Source organism: Haemaphysalis longicornis, unplaced genomic scaffold (genome assembly GCF_048455015.1).
Source record: "Haemaphysalis longicornis isolate Haplotype H1 unplaced genomic scaffold, Haemaphysalis longicornis Haplotype H1 scaffold_8, whole genome shotgun sequence".
Classification (NCBI taxonomy): Eukaryota; Metazoa; Arthropoda; class Arachnida; order Ixodida; family Ixodidae; genus Haemaphysalis; species Haemaphysalis longicornis.
The window spans coordinates 20,965,169-20,989,783 of NW_027526445.1; the positions used below are offsets into that span (position 1 = coordinate 20,965,169).

A 24,615-nucleotide genomic window follows, 5' to 3' on the forward strand; every position below is an offset into this window, starting at 1 on the left:
TTTAGAATATTCAGTGTTTTAATACATTTGTGTTTTAGTTGTTTGATATAAGGTATAAAGGAAAGTTTTTCATCAAGGACTATACCTAGGAACTTGTGTTCTTTTTTGACCGGTATCGAGACACCATTCAGTTTGATGTCTGGACCTGGCCTGATCCCACTCCTTTTGGAGAACACAAGTGCTCTTAACTGGGTTTAGCTTAAAACCGTTCTGATCAGCCCAGCCAGCTAGCTTATTAACACCAAGCTGGACTTGGCGTTCGCAAATTGACATATTACACGACTTAAAAGATATTTGGACATCATCTACATATATTTTACAGGAAATGGTTCGTGGCAACGCCTTTCGAAGTGAGTTCATCTTGACTATGAACAACGTACAACTCAAAACGCCACCTTGAGGCACACCATTTTCCTGCACAAAAACATTTGAAAGGGCAGTACCAACTCTTACACGAAAGGTTCGTTCTGCCAGGTAGCTATAAAGAGTGTTAAACATATTGCCCGAAACACCAAATGATTTCAGGTCGCGAAGTATCCCGTATCGCCAAGCGGTGTCGTAGGCTTTCTCAAGATCAAAAAAGACCGTTGCACAAAACTGTTTGTGGACAAAGGCATCTTTTATATACGACTCAAGGGCGACGAGTTGGTCGTTTGTGGATCGCCCCACCCTGAAGCCGGCCTGGCAGCTCTCGAGAAGACCATTGTATTCTAAGAAGTACACGAGTCTCCTGTTAATCATCTTCTCGAGAAGCTTGCACAGGCAGCTGGTGAGGGCGATGGGTCGGTAACTGGCGGGAGAAGACGGGTCCTTACCCTCCTTCAGGAACGCCACTACAATAGCCTCCCTCCAAGATTTCGGAATGTGCCCCGAAAGCCATATGTTGTTGTATAAGTGTAGGAGTGTTTCAAGAGTATCTGGGTGTAGGTGTTGTATCATTGTGTATGCAATCTGGTCTGCGCCTGGAGCTGAGGGTTTACATGTGCTCAGGGCAGCCTTCAGCTCATAGAGAGTATATTCAGAGTTGTACCACAATTTGACCTGTTATTATCACGTAAGGACTTCTTTTCACAAGCGGTTTTATGTCTCAGGAAAGTGTTTGTGTAGTGTGCAGAGCTGGAAACGTGTTGAAAGTGTTGTGCAAGTGTGTTAGCCTGGTCTTCCAGTGTGTCCCCTGTTGTACTAACCAGGGGCAGGCTGTGTGTCTGTTGTCCTTTTAGTTTTCGTATTCGTGTCCAGACTTTGTGTGTGTCTGTGTATGAGTTAATAGATGTAAGGAAGGTGCGCCAACTCTCTCGTTTTGCCTCACGGCGCACACGTTTTCCTAGCGCCTTGGCCCGTTTGAACAAAATAAGGTTGCCCGACGTGGGGTACCGTCGAAGGATACCCCACGCCTTGTTCTGGGCCTCTCGCGCCAGCCTACAGTCCTCATTCCACCACGGCCTCCGCTGGTTGCGCGGGGCACCAGAGGCGTGGGGAATGGATCTTTCGGCGGCGTCGAGGATGTGCGCCGTGAGGAGATGGGTAGCTTCTTCAACGTGTTGGTGTCCTATGGATGTGTGGTGTAGTTTGGATGTCTCTGTAAATGTATTCCAGTTAGCTCGTGCTTCATTGAACCTATTATGGGAAGATGAACTGCTTGGGCCTTTACCTATATATGTAAGTGAGGTGGGGAAGTGGTCACTGCCATATGGGTCAGTGCCCACACCCCACTCAAGACATGGAAAAATAACTGCGGAGCCAATCGCCACGTCAAGACATGAGTATGTGTTGTGACCTATGTTATGGTATGTAGGCTGTTTATTGTTGAAAAGGCATGCTCCAGAAGATGTAAGGAATTTCTCTATAAGGCGACCTCGGGCATCCGTGCGAGAAGAGCCCCAAACAGTGTTGTGAGCATTAAGGTCGCCTGTCAGGATGTATGGTTCGGGCAGCTGGTCAACCAGCGCCTCGAAGTCAGAGCTTAAAAGTGAAACATCAGGAGGAATGTATATGGAGCATACCGTTATCAACCTATTAAATATTATTAAGCGTATTGCTACAGCCTCAAGGACGGTGTTCAAAGTGACATGGTGGCATGCTAAAGATTTCCGGGCGATTATGGCCACACCCCCAGAAGAGTGTGTGCAGCCATCCCTGTCCTTTCTGTATACCAGGTAACTATTCAAGAAATTTGTGTGTTTAGAATTCAAATGTGTTTCCTGAACACACATTACACTTGGCTGATTGGTATGCAGAATCTCATACACGTCGTCAAGATTATTCATAAGGCCTCTGCAGTTCCATTGAACAATATTTTCTCTTCCCATTATTTAGTGTGAGAGCTACTGGAGTGTGTATGTTTATGTGTTGTCTTTCGGGGCTGTAACTCTTGGATTGGGCTTTTTGGGTGGCCTATCTGTAGGCTTGGACGACGGAGGCCGCTCCTTGCGCTGCATTGCAGGCAAGAACGGCACGACGTCCATCTCGTCGTCCGATGTCCTGGGTGTGCCCGTCGAACCGGGCCCCCCGGACTTGGCCCCCCTTCGGGGGCCCTTCGTTTGACCCGCCACCGCCGGTGGTGTCGGAGGCACCAGAAGTGGCACGGGTGGTGTGGTGGCGGTGGGAGCCGGTGCGGGGCTCGTGGTGTCCATGGCACACTCCAACGCACTGGACGATGGTGAGGCACGGACGGGAGCGGCACCGGTCCCGACGGAAGAGGTTGCCACCACAACCGCTGCTGCCTCAGCAAGCGGCATGGTGGCAGGTTGGGCTGCCAGAGGCAACCCCGGGGGGGGGGGGCGGGGACGGGACCAGGTCCGACTCGCGGTACTGGGTCCCCGCCGAAACTAGAGGCCGCTCCGCCCCCCGGCGAGCTGCGTCGGCATACCTCCCCAGGGGGAAAGAGGCGAACCTCTTTCGCGCCTCTGGGAAGGTAAGATTCTCAGTCACTTTTACCATGATGATCTCCTTCTCCTGTTTGAATTTCTCACATGTTCTAGAGTAGGCCCCGTGGGGTCCCTTGCAGTTGGCACAGATGAGGGTTTGTGATGGGCAGTTGTCAGATGCATGATCATGTTGTGCACACTTGGCACAAGTTAGTCGACCACAACAAGCATTATTGCCATGTCCAAACCGCTAACACTTGTAGCAGCGGCGTGGGTTCGGCACGTAGGGTCGGACCGGACATCTCAGGAAACCTGCGCTGACCGATTCGGGAAGTGTTGAGCGGTCAAATGTCAAGAATATGTGTTTAGTAGGTATTATTTGGTCGTTTCGGCGTATCGTGATTCGCCGCACAGCTGTTAGCCCTGATCGCTAAGCCCGTCCAGCATATCTGCTTCAGTCTCATTTATTAGATCTCTATCAGAGATCATGCCCTGGCAGCTATTAAGACTGCGATGGGGCGTGATCTTGATGTCGACATCGACCATGCGCGTTTGCTTCAAGAGGTTACAGGATTGTTGTTTGTTTTGAACTTCAATTAGGACTTCTCCCGTTGTGAGCTTTTTAGCTTTGTACGATTTGCCTACAAGGCTTTCAAGGAACTTGGAGATGATAAAGACAAACTGGGAAGTGATGGGGTTTAATTTATCCAGGGATTCCATTACCAGGAAGCGCGAGAAATTATCGGGCTTTGGAATGGAGATCGAAGACAAAGGAGGAAAAGATACTTCGGTGCGGCCCCTTTTCAGGGACCGATCACGTTTGGAGGGGGGGTGTGAAAATGCCATATGATACATTGGAAAGCAGGGGACGGGGGTACTTTCTTCCACAACCTTACCCTGATAGCTGAGGAGGTCCCGGAGCTCCCTGCCTGGTAAACAGACAGGGAGCCCATCCGCCGGAGCTTGACCTGGGCTCCGACGGCCACCGTTCGTGGTTTCTAACCCTCCACCTATAAACACATTGCCACGGTTGGGTCCAGCTTATGATTGGGGGCTCGGGGTCCGCGGTATCGCCAGTACCGTCACCAAGATTGCTCAAGGTGCCCCGTGCGGGGGGGTATTTAGAGTAAATTTTATGTTGCCCTTTCGTACATTTTTTTGGGGACTCCAAAAAATAACAATTCAATTTGAAATTACGCACTTGTAAAAAACAAGTTTAAAACACGCTGCTTATATTGGAAATTGAACAATTACAGCCAGGAAAACGCTTTGCCATTTTCTTGTCCTGCTTAATGTGTGCTACAGTGATCTTGCTTGCTCTGTACACTAAAGTAAATAACAAATGTAAAAAAAGACTAAATCTTTTGAAGCAGTCCTCCACCTGCAAGTCGAATTACTACGTTCTGTGTGCTGCAATTTAGTTTTATATTGGGCCGCTTAAAGAAACGTTCGCGCCAATCCACCCTGTGAATTTGGTTGGAAAGAAAAGCAGTTAACGGCACCCACTTGAATTACCAATGCGACGTAACTTAAATTCCCTCACCCCGCCTTGCAATAAGTGAAATCAGAGAAAAGTGAAATGCACTTAACCATACCCATTATTTCTTCAAAGACATATTCTTGGTGACGTTAAATCAGTGCATGATGCATGAACGGTGGTTGGTTGAGTTGTAGTGATGTAGCACATGAGCGGAAACTCTTTTTTTATATATTAAAAGAAGCTCAAATCCGGTGTTAGACGATTTGACTTCTCCGTCTCGGCCGCAGCGCACGGAAGCGATGAGATCGGCTGCCGAGACGTTGGAGGACGAGAACAAAAAGAAGGAGGAGCAGGCGCAGGAGGAGTAACACGAGGAGAATGAGGAGCATGTGGAGGACGAAATACTTCAATGCAGATTTCTAAAGAACTGAGTGTGCGGTTTAGCGGAGCGGTTGCTTCTTCACTGCAGCCTATATGCAGTTCGCGTCGACTGTGGTTTGTCCACCAGTTGAAGCTCGGTAGACCGAGAGGGGCGGGAAAGCAGCATCTGCCATTGCTTTTGTTGGGTAGCTTACGGAAAGAGGGCAGGGTGCTCAGTGATGAAGTCGCCCACCCCGATTATGTGGCGGAGTGTTAGTACTTGTGAGTAAAATTTACAATCAGTGTCGTAGCGATTCGGGTGCAATAGGTGAAGATACGTCGGGTGTGGGCAGGAGCCGGATTTTATAAGCCGTAGGGTGGTTTGTTGTTCTCTGGAAAGGTCAGGGCAAGGCGAGGGCAGGGTCTGATTTTGAAGGAGATAATGTTTGGTTAAGACCCTGAAGGAGAGCAGCGGGTGACTGTCCCCGTGGAGCTCTATAGCATGGGGGGTAAAAGCGAAGGTGGGCGTATTCGTTGCCCTCTATGGAAGCGTGAGCGGGTGTCCAGATTAGCTAAATGAAACTGTTTGGGGAGTGTTTTTTTTTCAGCACACGCAGTGGAGGTCGGGACACCCAACCCGCGTCGTAATTCCGGTATGTTTGTGGTGAATAGCTGACTACCTTCCTAACCCATGCTCGAATGAAAGCCACGGGGATGGCTGCCTCTTCTGCTGCAGTCATATCTTAGGTCTTAAGTGATGAACACACAAGTATGTTGGTTCTGGAGGCAGCCGCGATGATGGCGTACTACTGTCCTCGAAGAGGCGTCTGTGTAGGTAACTACATGATCTCCACCGAGGTTGATATTGAGCACTTGAGCCCCTCTTTTCAGTAACCTTCGTCGTGTGAGCGGTTCATATTTCTAAGCAAAGGAACATTTTTATTTCTTGTCGCCAAGACTCCGGGAGTACATCAAGCAGAGTAACATTTTGTGCTGCCCAGCCAATCTGGTGAAGGATACGGCGACCCACTGCAGTTGTGCTCGTTTGGACCTTCTGGTTATAAAGACGTCCCTCTATCAGCTCTTTCACGGTGTTGTGGAGACCCGTGCTAAGCAGTCTTTCTGTTAACGCACTCATGGCAAGACCAATGACCTGCTCAACCACCGTTCTAATCATTATATAAAGCATCTTAATGTCCTTCTTGCCGACAAGAAGACAGGGGTTGACGTTGGTGATTCTCAAGAAGACAAAAACTCGCAATAATCGAAAGGCATCGAATTCCTTGAGGCTTCGCTTCTTGGTGGCAACTCGCATGATCATCTGTATGATTTGATTGAAGTTGTGTTTGAGGTGCTTCAAGGATACGTCACCATTGGCGTTGGCCCGGAGAGCTAGGCCCAGGATATTGGTTTGGAGCGAAGGCCTGGCCATCAATGAGTATTTGAATGTGTTCATTGATGTGTCGCTTGCCGTGAGGGCGGACAACAAAGAAATGTGATTTTTTTACGTAGCCCATTGGCATACTCGACGTGATATGCCATGTGTGGGTGGGAGCTTCCTTTACTCTTTGTAACTTCTAGGACACACACAAGACGCGAACAGGGCCGCTAGACGTACCGTGGGTGGAGCAAACAGCGGCGCGAGAGATCGCGTGGCGCTATCAACGGGTATTCAGCGAGAATGCAGGGGGTAAACCCGTAGATGCGCTTGGTGAGTGCACCACCTTTCTTCCCCGCCTACACGTGGGCTCGTTGCTAAATCGGTAATACAAAGAGATCTGGCTTTGTGACTCTATTAGATCCAGGTTCGATTTGTGGAGGTAGCAGTCAATTCTTTTATTTTTTCGCGGGAGTTTTCTGTTAATACCAACGGTCGGGAAAGAACCCTTGAGTGGTAGAGGTAAAAAGCTTTGCTTTAAAGCCAGACCGGTAGAGAGTATTCTCTATCAAAAAATGATACATCAGTAAGAACCTGCACGAATGTTATATTTAATTTATCACAGGCGGCACACTCTGCCCAGAGAAATAGAAAGAGTACCCTCATGCATCAGCTCGCAATACGTAACCAATCAAAGTGCCGTCCAAATCTACAATAAATGCATATCGAAATATTATTTTTCTACTTAACTATTGTTTAGGCTGTTATCGGAGTGACGGTAAATATATCCTTGGAGAACCTAAAATTTCCAGCCTTGTACGTTATCGATCCAATTGCCTGATTCATGATGTAGCGCAAGGGGACTGGTAATGTAGTGTCATTACAATTGCGACCATCCTTCAGAAAAATAGCCAAAAACGTCATTTGGTTCCCTGTTTCCGGTGTATTGCCGCAAAAGCCACTTTATGACTTCGCTTCCTCAGATCGTGGTAGAGGCGAAGATGCCCTTCCCAGTATTGTGTTCAGCACCGAATAGTTCGGCGGCTACCAATTGTTGCTTTATATATTGTACTTTGGCAGGCTGACAGACATTGGCCGGTTTTAGAATCCTTGAAAGTTGCTGTTGATATCACCGTTTGAAAGCGGTGCGATAGTGTTTTTAGAGTATTCAGCTTTTGTTAGTTGACAAATTTGAATTGAATGAGCTGTACCATTCATTACAAAGGTGTACGAGAGTGAAAAGGAAAGAAACCGGATGCTTTCTGCGACTTCTAGTCAAATTCGATGCGTAAATCAGTGACCGGTGTTGTTTTTTAAGCATACCTTTTTTTGCGTTCTTGTGGGTGCAGTATACCGACTTCCAACCGTCCTCGCTTATGTAGCGTTCAGTGGTTTGGATCATGTCAGGCGTGAGTGCTGTTTCGTGGACATTTTAATGTCACAGCATAGTTTGTTCCTGAAGCTTTGGTTTGTTGTATCTCTTTCTACAACAGCCCCAACTCCGTCACTGTAGAGCTTGAAGCCCTCTTCGACTGTTATGATGAACATTGTTACACTGTACGCACGTAACTTGGGCGGTTATAAACTTGCCAAAAAAAGCCTGTTATCGCCTTAGCCCCGATTTAAATTATAGGCAGACTAAGGCACTACTCGACAGGTTTGAACGTTCACCATTGCCCTGCTACCTAGAATACTTGGTTGACCGACAGCATACACGAGCAAAACTATATTCTTTGTACTTGTTTCCGAGGAGATCTCGAGATACAACACAACAAATACACCCTATATATTTATTAGGAACTGGCGTGGTTCCACGGTAACCCTTGGTTCCACGGCCTTCTTCAGCACCCGTAAAACAAAAGTATTCTTATTTAAGTGCTGCAATAAACGAACGCGTTTTATTATTTTCCTTTAACAAGAATGCGGCAAAACCCAATGTTAGTAAACTGAGATAGTCCCGCGTTTAATGAGTTACGACATCAATTTAAACAGTTCTGGACAGCTGCATAACTCGACATGTTGTAGAGCAAAGAAAGCAACCAGTAAGATAGGGTCCTTGTATTAGATAGATTTTTCATCTTTACGTAATATAAAGCATCTTTCACGCAGTTTCAGTGAAGGTGGTCATACCTGGCTAGGCTTGTTTTCGTGCTGAGCTGACAACGAAATATAGGACATCAATATTTAACTTATAAGCGATATATGCAAAATGTATGGGTTATCCCCTATAAAATTTGGTTGCGGGAAAGTGAGGAAAACGAGAGAATAAAACAGGAAAAAATGAATAAAATTGAAGACGCTTACACACGATATATGGCAAAGCATTTAAATATGACTTCTGTGGTGTGTTCCTACAGACAATTCATTTACCACCACAATAGCTAGTTTTAGCTGACCGCTTCTTCCGGTCCGCTCCGCTGCGAAAGCAAGCATGAGCGCCATTGCGCATGCGTGTCACGCGTGGCAGAGAACGGCACCGAATACGGTTGCGCTGAGCATACCGCCGATACCTGAGCGGACCGTCCGAAATTTTTAGCTTAAAACTCTAATATTTAGTATTTTGTATGTATTGAGAGACGGTTAGAATTAGGTGTATTAACGCTATTTACAAAAGTGTAAAATGAGAGACACAGCAGATGACCGCTCTAGGTCTTGCTGGGCGCCACACCGATCGTCTTCTTTCTCGTCCTCCACGATTGGCCTCATGGCATGCAGGGGGATTTCTCTCCATAGCAGTGGCTTCACCAATTCGCTATGGAAGGCTGCACCGTAACCTAACCCCCGGCGGCGGAAACGCCGTCCCGGCGTGTTCTATGAAGGCGCCGGCAACGTAGAGGTGTAGGGTTTCAGCCGAGTGACATGGACAATGTCTGTCTTAGGGACGGAAGAGGAAGGCTGAATTAGGGTGATCTGGTACGTCACATTGGTAACCCGGCGTAACACCTTGTAAGGGCCGGTGTAGCGTGAAAGTAGTTGCGTGAATACCCACGTGGCGGCGGGGAGACCACAGAAGGACGAGGGATCCTGGTGCATAGTCTGCGTGACGGTGGCGCTTCTCGTAAGCAGCCTTTTGGTGAGCTTGGGACTGGTTAGTGCGGGCACGGGCAATCTGTCGGTCGTAGTCAGCGCGGGCGATGGCATGGGTCGCGTATTTTGTCACAGAAACGTTGGACGAAGGTATCTTCGAAGTAAGGTATCTTCGAAGTAACGTTCGAAGTAAGGTATCCATCGGCAAGGAAGGTTCCCTTCTGTACAAAAGGAAAAATAGGGATTATGTGGCCATGACGAGTTGTAAGCAAATGTCACAAACGGTAACGTTACATCCCAGTCGCGATGGTCCGGTGAAACATACATGGCTATCATGTTGGTAATCGTACGATTAAGGCGTTCCGTGAGAACATTTGTTTGAGGATAATACGCAGTGGAGAACTTGTGCTTAGTGCCGCACGAACGCAGGATGACTTCGATAACTTGGGCTAAAAAGGACCGCCCTCTATCAGTGAGAAGTTGGTGAGAGGCTCCATGGTGCAGGATGACGTCATGTAAAAGGAAGTCCACCACTTCGGTAGCACAGGAGGTTGGAACGACCCTGGTGAATGCAAAGCGAGTTGCTTACTCAATGGCAATGGCAAACCACTTGTTTCCCAGAGTGGAAGTAGGAAAATGTCCGAGCAAATCTAGGCCGACATGGTAAAAGGGTTCAATGGGGACGTTGATGGGCTGTAGGATGCCGGCGGGGGCCACGGTAGGGGTCTTCCGTCGTTGGCAGGGATCACATAATGTTATAATGTTACATAGCGCTTCACCGATTGGTACATCTTCGGCCAGAAGAACCGGCAGGGAACGCGGTCGTAGGTCCGCGTGATTCCTAGGTGGCCTGCAGTTGCTTCGCCATGAAGTTGCTGAAGGAAGGACAGTCGCAAGTGTTCAGGAACGACGAGCAAAGATTGGGACCATCTGTACGAAGATTTCGGTGGTATAAAGTCCTGTCCTTGAGGAGATAGTGACGAAGGGAACCATCCTGCTGTGGAGAGTGTAGGCGTTCGATGATGAGCCGCATGCATTCATCGCGTCGTTGTTCGACTCCGATGTTGAGCAGACATTAGATAGAACAGACTTGGTCTTCAATCTCATTTCCATCTAGGCTGTCGACAGGATAGCGAGACAAAGAGTCTGCGTCCTGGTGTAACCGCCCGGACTTATTGACAACAGTAAATGAGTATTCTTGAAGCCGGAGAGCCCAGCGGCTGAGCCTTCCACTGGGGTCCTTCAATGATGAGAGCCAGCAATGGGCATGGTGGTCTGTGCCCACAGAGAAGGGCCGTCCATAAAGATACGGTCGGCACTTGGTGACTGCCCATACTAGTGCCAAGCACTCACTTTCGGTAATGGAGTAGTTCCGTTCAGCTGGAGACAAGAGACGGCTTGCATAAGCGATCACGCGATCTTGGCCGTGATGGCGTTGCGCCAGAACCGCTCCAATCCGATGGCCGCTCGCATCCGTGCGAAATTCATTAGGGCCGGAAGTATCTAAACGACCAAGGATGGGAGGTGTGGTCACTCCAGGTGTTAAGGTCGAAAAGGCACGTTCTTGATCAGGCCACCAGGTAAAAGGCGCATTCTTCTTAAGAAGCTGTGTCAAAGGGCGTGCGATGTCTGCAAAACCTTGAATAAAGCGTCGAAAGTATGAGCATAACCCTAGAAGGCTGCGCACGTCTTTGGAACAAGTAGGGACAGGAAAGTTTGAACTGCCTTGAGCTTTTCGGGGTCAGGTTGTACGTCCCGCGCGTCGACACGATGGCCGAGGATTGTAATTTCCCTGAGTCCAAAGTGGCACTTGGAGGAGTTGAGCTGGAGACCGGCGTTGCGGAAAACGGCAAGGATGGCCGCTAGACGAGAAAGATGAGTCGCAAAAGTAGGGGAGAAAACGATCACATCGTCAAGGTAGCAAAGGCTGGTGGACGACTTGAAGCTGTGAAGGAGTGAGTCCATCATGCGCTCGAATGTCGCTGGTGCATTGCAAAGGCCAAACGGCATGACCTTAAACTGGTAAAGTCCACCCGGTGTAATGAAAGCGGTTTCTTCTCTGTCCATGTCGTCGAGGGCGACTTGCCAGTAGCCTGAGCGAAGGCGATAGCGGAGAAGTACTTGGCACCGTGCAGACAGTCGAGGGCATCGTCTATTCTGGGCAATGTATAAATGTCTTTCTTAGTAATGTTGTGGAGATGACGATAGTCGACACAGAATCTCCAGGTGTTGTCTTTCTTCTTGTCTAGGACCACCGGCGATGCCCAAGGGCTGGACGAAGGCTCGATGATGTCTTTTTGAAGCATCTTGTTGACCTCCTTTTGCATGACATGACATTCTGCTGCAGAAACACGATATGGCCGCCGATGGAGAGGGCTCGCGTCGCCAGTGTTTATTTGGTGTTTCACCAAGGTTGTTTGGCCTAAAGGGTGGTTTGTTGAAGTCACAAATGTCTCGAAAGGAGCTCAAAAAAGTCCAAAGGTTGTTAATTTGTTCTGGTGTTAGATTAGGGCCAATCATGTTAACAAATTCATCACATTTGGCCTGGCGGTTCGGCGTATCATTCCGAAAATCGGAATGCCCTGGAGTCGCTAAAGGGACACTGAAGTGATATGTAAACATTGCGGGATTACTAGCGCAAATTGTAGTCCGGAGTCCCCAGGCCAGGTTTCGACAACTCTAGGCGCGTTTACGCGATTTTATTTAGTAGAAAAACTAAATCGAAAATGCTGTCCTCCTCTCTTTACGCTCGCCCATTTTCTGTGGCGTTTTCGTGTGACGTCAGGAGGGGATGAGCTGGCAATTGGCTGCGCCACGGCTGCGCTACTGCACGGCTCCCCGGCCGACAGAGTCAGTCGGCCCAGCGTTTCGTCCGCCGGCCGCCGGCAGGTCGTCGCAATCAAGGAGGTTAAAAAAAATTGCTTGGTCGCAATTCGTTCGCTTAGTTGAAACGAAGCTAGGACACGTTTGTGAATGGAAGAATGTGCCTTTCTTTACTTGGTTTGTTTGTACACTGTATCTAGCTCAAAGTCAAGTTCGCTTCCCACAAGTGCTGCACAAGCGCACATGCGAGGCTTCGCTGACTGGTACGCCAGTAGGAAAATATAAGGCCTCTTGAAGGCGGGAGAAGAGTCAGCGAAGTCAATATAGGTACTAAGGAAGTAAAATCAACTGATATTTTTACCGTACAGCGTAAAACTAGGGCGCGGGAAGCACTTTTTAGCGCTGGGCGAACAAGCACAGCGGTCAGCAGCACGACTACGCATCTGCGAACGCTTTTCCGTCTACAAAATGCAATTGCTAGACGTGAGCTACTCTGGAAACTCGGGCGACGCTTACTGCACGATCGCAGTACAACAAATGGTCACCTAAGCTGCTTGAAATGCCAAAACTAAATAAAAGTGTAAACCGGTTGTACAATATATACCCTATATTAGCAAGGCCTTCGCGTCCCGCTCCGTGGCTCAGTAGTCTGGGACGCTGGGTATGTCACCGCAAATGTTTTGCAAGTCACGAGTTCGAATCCCCGCGGGTACGTGCTTTTTTTTGTAAGTTAACGTTTTTGTTTTCCGCCGATGTTTTCTATATTGAGTTCACCTTTTTTTGGGCCGCCACGTTCATGGCTGCACGAACTAGTTCACAAAACGCGCGCAGGCTGGCACATGCATGGCGCGCTAGCGAGTTCTCGTTGGCGTGCTGTTGCCATAAGCACCGACTGCTTGCAGGCAGTGGGCACAGACCAGAGTGAACAGACCCTTGGCCTGGTGCGAACACGCTTTTTACGATACAGGCATGAGGGAGGCAAGCTCCAATTATGGGGGAAAAGCGCATGACATTTGGGCGTCTACGGGTACGCGGAGGGCGTTCATGCACTGCGTAGGTTTCGGCTAGTGAATGCTACGATTCCAAGCCGTCCTAGGAGGCTTAACTTCATGCATTTTTACAGCTGACAACATGGCAGAAGCGCGGTACGATGATTACTGAGTCATTGAGAATGCCCATCCAACAACGCCACCGGTTGTGTTTTAGAGAACCGAAACCGAAACCGAAACTTGTTTGGTCGCTCACCTTGGGCATCGTCCAATCACGGTGCCCGCTCCTCCTAACGTCACAGCTTTAGTTGGTGCGGCCGCCGCAAACCGCGCATGGTAGTTTTTCTTGTTTCGCGCTTTGTAAAATAATTACCGATTTGTCAATCGTAAAAACGATGAAAAGTGTGCTAATTTGAGCCAGTCTACACAGTGGAAGCAAAAACGAGAGCTTGAGAAATTCACTTCAGTGTCCCTTTAAGGTCAGAATGTGGCCGTGGTCAAGGGAACGCAAGTTCGCCAAGGACATTCCTTCGCAGACGAATTGTGGGGAAGAACGAAAATTCAAAAGTGGAAGGGTGGCGTGATTGTTTATGATTGTAATGAGGGAATGAGGAAGAGTCACCTGTCGTAACAGCAGAACGTCAGTGATCGGGGCAAGGATGCACGAACCATCGGGTACGGCAGGAGTAGAAAAAAATTAACGTATGTGACAGTTTTTGGTGGCAAACGCGTGAACTTCTCCGACCAAAGGCGGCATTCTACTTCATCAGTGATATGGGGAGAAACTGGCAGTCCAAGTCGAACTTCACCCGTTGAGCAGTCGATGAGCGCAGGAGTTTCTGAAAGGAAGTCGAGTCCAAGGATGATATCGTGAAGGCAGTGCGGTAGGACATGAAACAATACAGGGATGTGGTGATTTGCGATGGTGACATGAGCGGTGCACATGCCAAGAATGGGTGGCGTGCCCCCATCGGCGACTCGCACTACACAGGAAAGGGAAGCAGTGCGAACTTTTTTGAGCCGTCGGCAAAGGTCTGAACTTATTACAGAAATTTGCGCACCAGTGTCCACTAACGCCTGAAGACATACACCATCGACAGTGATCTCGAGAAGGCTAGGACGGGGCGAAACAGTCAAAAGAGGATTTTCGGGCCGGATCGTGAATGCAGCGTCACCTCTAAGCGCTGCATCGTCTAGTGTTCCAAAATGGCGCGGCCATGATAGGGGGGAGAAGAGAAACGGTGGGGCTGGGGCGACGGCGATAGGCGACGGCGAGGGGACGGTGAACGGCTGTGGCGGCCAATAGGTTGTTCGACAGGCGAGTGGGAATCCGGGGCGTCCTGGGTTTGGCGAGGGGCAAAAGGTCGGGTCGTCATTGGGCGTTGGTAGCTATAAAACCCGGACCGTGGTCGTGGTGGCCAGCGGCTTGGACAGTAGAGAAACATGACCGACGCGGTGACAGGTGAAGCAAATTGATTTGTCGTCAGGTGTAGTCACTTCATCCGGGTTGCGATATCGCAGAGGCGTGTACGGGGCACGAAGAGCAGTCGGGGGGGGGAAGATCGTGGGTGCAAGGGCGACTTAGGGAGCACAACGAACCGAGACCACGATTATCAAGTTCATGGCGTACTACGGTCTGGAACAGGGATAGCGTGGGTGTTACGTGGTCTGGTGGGAAAATGAGAGTCAGTGGAGCCATTGCTTCCAGCTCTCGGCGCACAATGCGTACCACATTTTCGGGCGAAGAAGAGTCGCGCGGAGGAGGTGGTGAGCTCTCGCAGGACGACGTGGCCAATGTGTTGGGGAGCCTAGTGAAGTTTTGCACAATGCGGCGGCATTTTGCTTCCTCGAAGCGTCGGCATTCAGCAAGGATTTCCTCTATGGTAGAGCAGTTCTTGATAACAAGTAAGTTGAAGGCGTCGTCGGCAACGCCTTTAAGATGTGGCTGATCTTGTCGAAATCAGACATTGTGGAGTCAACCTTGGCGCAAAGAGAATGGACATCTTGAATGTACGCTAAATACGGCTCCTTGGCCGTCTGAGCATGCGTCGAAAGTTCTTGCTTGGCAGCGAGCTGACGTCCGAGGGCCTTCCCAAACACCCTCTTCAGCCTCTCTTTGCAGATATTCCAGCTAGTGAGCTCATGTTCATAGGTATCATACCACGTGAGCGCCTTCCCCTTGAGATATAACACGACGTTTGGCAACATGAACATGGGATCCCAGTTGTTATGGCAACATGCACGTTCATACATTGTGAGTCAGTCGTCGACGTCGACTTCCCCGGTGCCGTAGAAAAATCCAGGATCCCGGGGGTGGGTGAACACAGTCGACGGTGGCATGGTCGGTTGATGGTGCTGCCCAGAATCGGTAGGCAAGGTGTCCTGAGAGAGCTGGCGTACGTTCCGAAGCTCCGTCGTCTCACGGGATCTTTGTAGCACCCCCACCAAGATGAGACGGGTAGACGCGGTTAGAATTAGGTGTATTTACGCTATTTACAAAAGGGGAAAATGAGAGACACAGCAGATGACCGCTCTAGCTCGTGCTGGGCGCCACACCGATCGTCGTCTTTCTCGTCCTCCACGATTGGCCTTAGTCGTGCGGGGGGATTTCTCTCCATAGCAGTGGCTTCACCAATTCGCTAAGGAAGGCTACACCGTAACAGTATTATGAAAATTTGCCAAATTTTCGGTTACTGACAAACTTTTTTTTGTTTGGCGTCATCTCAACACAAAATGACTGCTGCGCTGAACGATACCACAACCGATTTTTTTAGGTATGCTAAATGATTGTCATATGATGTATTGCGATGTCACGAGGTGACGTGAATTGCGAGCTGGAACAATGCACCTTTTCTTCGACTCTTAAATCGCGGTGACTTGGAATGAAGCGCAAAATCTACACCCACAGTAACATCACAATAAACCTTCTTGCGGCTTTCGCAGGGACTGTCTCTCGGTGGGTTATTACATTGGCGAAAGGGCTTGTGACGGAACTGGCAAAGCTACTGGAGGAGCCATGATTGTGTTTGGAGGCCGCATTGAAAAGTGTGATGTAAACGCAAACTTTACGCGGAGATTATGTAGCGCACCAAATTATGCTCTGCCATAGAGACGGTAATTGGGAACGTCAACGAGACGGCTCGGCCTGCTCTGATGTTGCGAGAAAGAAGTCCACTTGGTGATATTGCCGCTGGTCAAGCCCCAATGTCCTTCGTGGAGGCTTGACGAGTGACGATACCAATGCATGGCTCGTGAGCTGAAATGTACACTAAAAAAGCCGAGCCTCGCACTGGAACTTTCAAATTCAATTGGCTCTATTCCAAGCAACATTTCACGCCATACTCTGATTGAGGCAATCCTCCAGCAGATGTTGTGCTTGGACGGTACCTGCCGCCGTGATTTTCCAGACTGCTTTTCTTGCGGTGAGGAGGGCACACACGTCGTAGCCACGGGAACAATGTTTTCAGTGTGTTGAACTTCACGCTGCTCTGTGCAAGGAATTGTTGCCCAGGCCCTGGTAGAAGGTGGCTACAATGCTGTGGTCTTGGGTAGACGACCTGCACGAGGTTCCAACGTATCATGAAAGTATCCACTGATGCTAACCCCAGCCACTTGCAAAGGGAATGAATAACAACAACCATAGCTTACACAGGCAGAATAAGTGTTTAATTTGCCCACGTGGAACCACTAAAGTTTGTGCCTGTGGCGCCCCAGGGTTAGGCATACCTCCCGGATCCCAGAACGTCGGTGAGTTGCCCGCCCGATGCCGATGCAACAGTGTCGAGGTACGAAAATAGAAATCATTGCCCATTGCTTCGGTGTGAAATCGATGATCGACAGAGATGGATGGGATATCGCTCTAAGTGACCTCAGTCTTTGAGTTTTGAATTTGAACCGCGGAGCTGTACATGTCCAGCCTTGCCGTCAGTGTGCGCGGGTCGTGTGTGCGGCACAGGTAAGATGAGTACTACCTTGACCGGGGGTACCTAAGGGATCCATAGTTTCTCCGATCCTATTTAACCTCGCACGTGGCCAGGGTAGCTCTAAATCTCGAGCGTGACTCTGCTGCCCGCTTCACAATACATGATGACGACGTAATCTTATGGACTGAATCAGCCGACTTTTTATGCCCGCAAGACATGCAAACCGAACTCAAAGCCGCAGTAAATAGCCTTGAATGCTCCTTGGCCACTCTTGGTCTCGAATTGGCCCCTGAAAAAAACCGGTCTTACCTGTCTTTGGCCACAAACCCCCTCCGCACTATAATCCTCTAACTCGTCTTCTCGCCGGTACCCCTATAACCGCTAGTTTCCAACCCATGCGATTACTCGGAATCCCAATCGGACACACATATAGCCCGTCAATATGGCTACAACTCAAACCTAAATGGAAAACAATTCAACATGCCATACATCACCTGTCGAACAAACCTGTTGGAGTAAGCCAGAAGGCGACCCAAACATTAGCACATGCTGTCGCCATTGGAATTATAACTTACGAAGCCCAATCCTACGACCTTAACAAAACGCACATGAGAATACTTCAAAATCTGCACAGAGCCACCCTTCGAACCATCAGTGAACTACCCAAACATACTCGTCTTGAGAACCTGCAAGCTGCAGTTGCTCTTCCCCCTTTGGAAAATATCATTAAAGAGCAAGTACATAAAATCCCTTCATAAACGCTCATTAACTCATCAAGGTTTCTCCATCATCGCCTGGGACAATCTGAAGCCGTTATAACCCCACGACATCCCACCGCCTTTGGCTACCTGGAACCGCCCTTCTGTCACGGACTCTACAGCCACCAATCCCGTCCCGCGTAACGCCCACCCCGTTCGCGCAGCCCGCCTCAACGCCCTCCGGAACAGTAAACGCCCCCAAGAAATTGACATTTACCCCTACACAAGCATAGCTAATCCACTAGTTTGCACCGCATGGACATCCCCTGATCTCACCTCCATCCAAGGCAAACGAACTCTTAATGATCCATGTGCTACCATTCTGGAAGTGGAACTCCATGCCATCATTCAAGCTATCGACTTCCTCATGTTCGACTTTCACTCCTCCGTCCCTTCACAAATACGCATCCTGATAGACTCATTCGAAGCCCTAAAGACAGTACAAAGTCCTACATCGACCAATCCCATTGCCAACAAAATCCTGCATCAGATCTCTATCCTAAAATCTTGCGGAATCCATCTTCGCATCGACTGGTCGCCTGGACACGAGGAGTCCGCACCGGGGAACCCGGCAGCTCACTCGGCTGCACGGGAGTGTATAACCTCCAGTCCTCCGCTGCTACCCGACTTGGCTCCTCCGCCTCCTTAGTCATTACCGCCAGCCATACAGATTCTACGGTACAAAAAAGACAAAAAAGACCGCCTCAAGACCCTCACTCCAACCGGCTTTTTATCTGCTCTACCCCCGCTCCCTAGATCAGCCGAAATTTTTATGAACAAATATTTTGCAAATGCTAGCTTACCAGGCACCCCAGGTTGATAATGCGTACATACACACGTTATTCGATTACTCATTTTGTCGTCGCTGCTTGCAAGCTTTGAGTTGAAGTGTATTTGTACCCCCCGTGCAAATGGCTAAGGGCGTAACGAAGATAAAGGAGGAGATGCGAGCTGAATTCTCCAGACTAAAAGATGAACTGAAACTAGAATTGAAGTCATCGCGAGAATCCTTTGAACGGGACATTCGAAGTGACATCAGGGAAGTGCGAAACGAGCAGGGAGAAATGGCTCGCAGCATTGAGCACGCGCATGCGGTTCTTGCTGACCTAGGGAAACGACTAAAAGATGAGATAGAGAAAAATTTCAAACTGGCTAAGGAAAACGAGGAACTTCGAGCAAAATGCACCACTTTAGATAAAAGCAACCAAGAATTAGAGAAGCGCTTTAATCTAGCCGAGCAGTACTCACGCTGTTCTAACCTAGAGATCCAAGGCGTCGTAAAGCAAGAGGGCGAAAATGTTGCTGGTATTCTTGCTAAGCTCGGGGATACCATTCAAGAATCTATCACCGAATCAGATATTGAGAGCTGCCACCGCGTACCAACCAGGCACCCCGATAAATCGAACATTGTAGTTCAGTTCAGGTCACGTGCGAAGCGAGATGTAGCCTTGCAGAAGGCAAAAAAGATGCGATTAACCAACGAGGACCTTGGATTTGATGACTCGACTGCAATATATGGAAATGAGCATCTAACACCGCAAAACAAAAGGCTTCTTGGCGCTGCAGTAACAAGGAAAAAGGAAGTGGCATGGAAGTTTGTGTGGACCAAAAATGGTGCGATTCTTGCTCGTCGAAACGAAAACTCTAAAACCGTTCGCATCCATTCCGAGGCCGACCTTTTGAAAATGGTGCCAGTATTGCAGTTTCCCAGCCCACAAGAAGCAACCTAAGCCGCACTTGTTCAATGGAAGTCACACCGCTTTTCACACCAACCCAGTATAACGAATTTCTATCTCAAAACCGCAGTCCGTGCTTGCAGATTATACATATCAACATGCAATCAGCTGTGAACAAGACTGACCAGCTACAATCCCTTTTAGATGGCTTTACTTGCTCCTTCGATCTTGTTCTCTTATCAGAAACGTGGTATCGTTCGGATATCGACGTCATCCGGCTTCCTGGCTATGAATCATTTTTTCTAAATCGCCCTACAAAGCGCGGTTGAGGGGTTGCGATGCTTGTTCGAAATGCGTACTCCTGCAATGTGTTATCTGAACACTGTTTCAGTGATACAAATATTGAAATGCTGACAGTTAGTTCCGGCCACCTAGCTTTTTGTGTCGTTTACCGTCCTCCTCAAGGCAACTTAGGCGTGTTTTTTCACCGCTTTGAGCGTGAACTAGCCTTTCTTTCTGAACATTTTTCGACATATATAGGCGGCGACTTTAATATAGACATGAGCGCAAGTAGTCCCGTGCAAGAACAATTGCTAATTACTCTACAGTCGGCAAGTTTTCGTAATATATCTGGGGCCCCACACGTGTCACCCTTAGTACTTCTACTAGCCTGGACTTAATTCTAACAAATGATGAAAACATTTTTCACGCCGGTCGTATTGCAGTAGACATTAGCGACCACCTACCTATTGTTGCTCTTATTAAAAAGGAATCTAGCCCCGAACATAAATTAAAAGCACGCCGACAGCTCATTTCGGAGAAACGTCTTCACCAATTTAAAAATCACATTGCACTAGTCAACTGGTCATCTGTTTTTAAGGAAGCCACAGCTGACGATGCTTATGATGAATTTCTGCGACTTTTTCTCCCAATCTACCATGAATGTTTTCCGATTGTCGATATCTTGCCTGCTAAAAATGCTCGTAAACCATGGATGACTGCTCGCCTTATTCGACAAGTAAAAAAGAAAAACAAACTGTTCGCTAAATTCCTGAAGAGTAAAGAACCGCAGGATTTAGTTCGATACAAGTCTGTGCGAAACCGGCTAAACAACGAAATTCGGTTATCGAAGGTTGCCTCTACCCACACCTGTTCGATAAAAACCTCACTTGCAACCCAAAAGAAAAATGGAAGAGGCTAGCAGCACTTCTAAACAGAAACACAGTCTCCCAGCAAATCAAAAGTCTGAACATTGACGGCAGGGAACTGACAGGTTCCTGTCTCGCCAATGTTTTCAATAAATTTTTCTGTGAAGTTGGCGACAGTAATTACAACCCTGGTTTTTACCGTTTTCTGGACGACAGGGTGGGACCATCTCTGTTTCTTGAACCTACCAATGAAGTCGAGGTTTTTTCAGTGTGCAGTAGTCTGAAAGATACCAAAGCCTTGATTCATGTAATGTTCAAAGCCGGCCGGTAAAGCACGTGCTGCCTTTAATTGTACCTTGCCTCTTGCACATCTATAACTTAGCACTCAAGTTCGGACAATTTCCTGTTTGAATGCAACGTACCAGAGTAGCGGTAGTTTACAAAAAAGGCGATAAAAATATACCTGGAAAATATAGGCCAATATCTGTGCTTCCATTTTTCTCTAAGGGGCTCGAACGCTTAATTCATCGACGGTTATATAACTTCCTCCTAAAATACTCTGTAATGGTTGATTGCCAGTATGGATTCACCAGAAACAGGTCTACTGAGCACGCATTGCTTGACCAAAAGGAGTACATCTTAAAAAATTTTGAATCGCGGTTGCTTACCTTAGGCATTTTCGTCGATTTCAGTAAAGCGTTCGATTGTTTGAATCATGAGATCCTCTTAAAAAAACTGGAGCACTATGGTGTTCGTGGGCACGCCCTCCAACTTATTACGTCCTACCTCAGTTCCCGCTCACAATACGTTGTATTAAACCACTGTCCCTCAGAAAACCTGAAGATTAGAAATGGTGTACCCCAGGGCAGCCTTTTAGGACCCCTTCTTTTTAACGTGTATATAAATGATATTTGCAACATTAGTAAGGCCGTGAAATATATAATTTATGCGGACGACACCAGCATATTCCTCTCTTCCCATAATATTGTTGAACTAACAAGTGCGGCCAATAGGGTATTGACATCATTAACAGAATGGTCTTTTCTTAATTCCTTAAAAATAAACAGGGGAAAAACTAAGGCTATAATATTTCATCCAAAAGGAAAACATGGCCCGAACCCGCCTCGTCTTTTTTTTAGAGAATACTGCCATTGAATATGTTGACAATTTTACGTCACTTGGCGTAGTGTTTACTGCCACGATGTCGTGGAACGCCCACGTAAGCAAAATCTGTGTCGCACTTTCGAGGTTTAATGGGATAATTTGGCGCAACAAAGGGCTTTTACCTGCAAAAACCAAATTGAATCTCTATTATGCCTTTTTTTATTCCCATGTCAGTTACTGTTTCTTAGTATGGGGGAACACCACGGTAACAAATATACAAAAACTTGTAAGTCTGCAGAAGAAACTACTTCGTGCGGTTGCAAACGTGTCGTATGATTCCCCAACTTTTCCTTTGTACCAGCAGTATAAAATTGTGAAAATTGACCGCATGTTCGACTACAAATTTCCTGTCTTCTATAAGGAAGCAGTCAGCCGAAATGACCCCTTCTTTTCGAGTTTCGTAACGCTCACACATTATCACAATCCGTACCCGACTCGCAAAACAAATAAATTTGTCTTACCACGGTGTAGAACAAATTATGGCTACAGTATGCTAGCGCACATTCTTCCAACCTATCTCCACACGCCATTGTATGAGGACGTGACCCGCATGTCATTTCCTGCACTTCGCAATACTTTTGTAACATAAGGTGTGAATACATTTTTTTATATAAAATTGACTGTCATTGCTTCCTAAGGAAAGTACCTTACATTTTATGAAGCCGGAAGCCCGTTTGTGAACAAAGTTTTGGTAGCGAAGCCGAAGCGGCTTGTTTCTTGCTTTTAAAGTTTTTTAAACTTTTTTACTGCGTCTTTAGCCAGTGTATCCGTTTTACTTCGCCTTGTATTTCGTGATATGCTTGTATGAACAAATGCTCCTGAAGTGTACATATTGGTTGTGAACAAATGTTTCGAATCCCTGCAATTAATCGTGCTGTTTTTGTTTCCTCTAAAGAATGACAATTGTTTTTCTTAAAATTGCACAGTGTTGTTGCGTACGCTGACATGTAGGGGTGGCGAGGCTCGTCAAGCAGTCGTTAATGACTGCTTTTTTCTTGCCATCCTCAGTTTTTTTTGCCTGTAAAAAAACTGGAATAAAGTGATTGATTGACATTCCGTAAATGCTACACCCCATCCCTGCCACCTCGATGTCCCTTCTGCACCTCGCTCACACCCGCCAATCTCCAGCACTTAATTTGGCACTGTCCGAAAATTAGGCGTTACAGAAACTTCAAGCCTCCTCCAAATGCCCCCTCCTCATACATCGACCCTCGAACACTGGAACCCACCACGTTGATTTTAATTGCACACTACTCTCTAGAAAGCGGTCTAGCGCGAGCAGTTTAGAGCCGTGAGCCTGCTCTCCTCAGTCCACGTGGCCTCTTCCGCCTTCGTAAGGAGCCAACCAGCTTCAACTTGAACGGTTTATTTTCAAGATGTCCCAAACTACGAATATCCCACCCTCTACTCCCACTCCCCCACATGACCTAGCGTCTTCCTGATGTAATGAATGCTATCTCCTCCTCCTCCTTTCCCAGCGACCGAGGGCATAGTGATTTCGTCAGGTGTGGTCCTCCTTCGTTAAGACAGATGGGATAGCCTACCGTGGCTTATATTTAGCTACAGATACCTTCGCGGGAACCATAGAATTGGTTCGCTCGAAGGTAGCAACGTCCGCTTCCCCAATAACTTCCGTTATCGGGGAAGTGGACGTCAAAGTTATAGACAACACCAGTGAACCACAGCTGCGCTCATTCTGGCGATTCAGGCGGGTGAATCTGGAATAATTTTTTTGTTTGCGAGTTTTCCCCAATACTGTGTACAAAGAGAGCTTCAAGAAAACAAAGAAACTGCTTAATTTGTTCCCGTTCCCAAGTCTCTATGACACCTTATCCATAAGACATTTCTGCCCTACTTACATGTGCTGCAATAAGGGTAAAGTGTTGCCGAACTTTTTAAATGTATCGGCTCAATTCAGGAAAATAAACATTTCTTCAACTAAAATACCTACTGCTTTAGCAACCGTTTATCCTCCGCACGTTTGCAACAATGCTTTACAACAATTGGAAAGCATTGGAAAGCATAATTGGAATGCATAATTGGAAAACAAGAATTGGAAAGCAATTTGCAACAATAAATAATGTGCCAGTCACAGAGAAACCTGCAATGATGCTGTAAGAGGTAGCTATCAGAGGTGCAGCATCCGAATTGAGTTGTGGAGTAATGGTAGAGTGATGGTTGTGATTTGGCGGTTCCGTCCTGGCGATTGATAACTTCCACATTACGCCTAACTATAACGAAAGCTACCTTACGTACAGTGTGATGCGGCACTGCCCTGCCGGCGGGAGTCGCCGCATAAAAGCGGGAAAGTGCGGGTGCAGTGGTTGGCGGAGATCGCATGGTGAAGAGAAGTGAATAAGAAGAGGCGAGACGGTGGTCGCACGGGTATTAGGAGTAAGAACAAGGTTCGGGGAACGCCCTGCCAGAGGCGATCGGTAGAAAAATCTCCTGACCAAGCCCGATCTTCCTCCCTAAGCACCACCGGTTGACGACGACGCAACTTCAGCCGTGAGCGGCCACAGCACATCAGGGCTGATGATGATGATTAGGGCCGGACGCCTAATCTATCGCCCGCAGCACCGGCCTCGACAAGAGCACGTAGCAGCACACTGAGCGCAACGTACCGAGCCAGCTCAACGACAGGGACCAACACGGGAGAACGAACTATTTTTAAATCGAAACATTGTTGATGGAGGGCATTTACTTTTTTAGTAGATTAGTTTAAGGTTCATTAATGTATTTTGAAATCTCTTTGTCTGTGGAGAGATTCTGTTCTTTTCCGACGTCACCCGCCTTGCTTATTCTAAGCCAGTTAAACTTCCTCACGTCATCGGTACAAAGATTCTGCTTCACAATAGTGGCAACCCTGCGCTGCGTCCTAGTGGCTAAGGCGTTGCGCTACTGAGCACGAGGTCGCGGGTTCGATTGCCGGCCGCAGCGGCCTCTTTTCTGATGGAGGCGAAAAGCAAAAACGCCCGAGTGTAAGAGATTTCTCAGCACGAGAAAGATCCCCAGGTGGTCA

At 47.9% G+C, this 24,615-nt stretch overlaps 1 protein-coding gene across 1 annotated transcript; it reads left to right on the top strand.

The window, feature by feature from the left end:
* Window positions 1–21,009: 21,009 nt before the first annotated feature.
* LOC144149805 (uncharacterized) lies at window positions 21,010–22,289 on the top strand. The gene has a single exon (XM_077681452.1). The coding sequence runs from the start codon at window positions 21,538–21,540 to the stop codon at window positions 22,180–22,182; it is 645 nt and encodes a 214-aa protein (XP_077537578.1). The 5' UTR covers window positions 21,010–21,537; the 3' UTR covers window positions 22,183–22,289.
* Window positions 22,290–24,615: the final 2,326 nt, after the last annotated feature.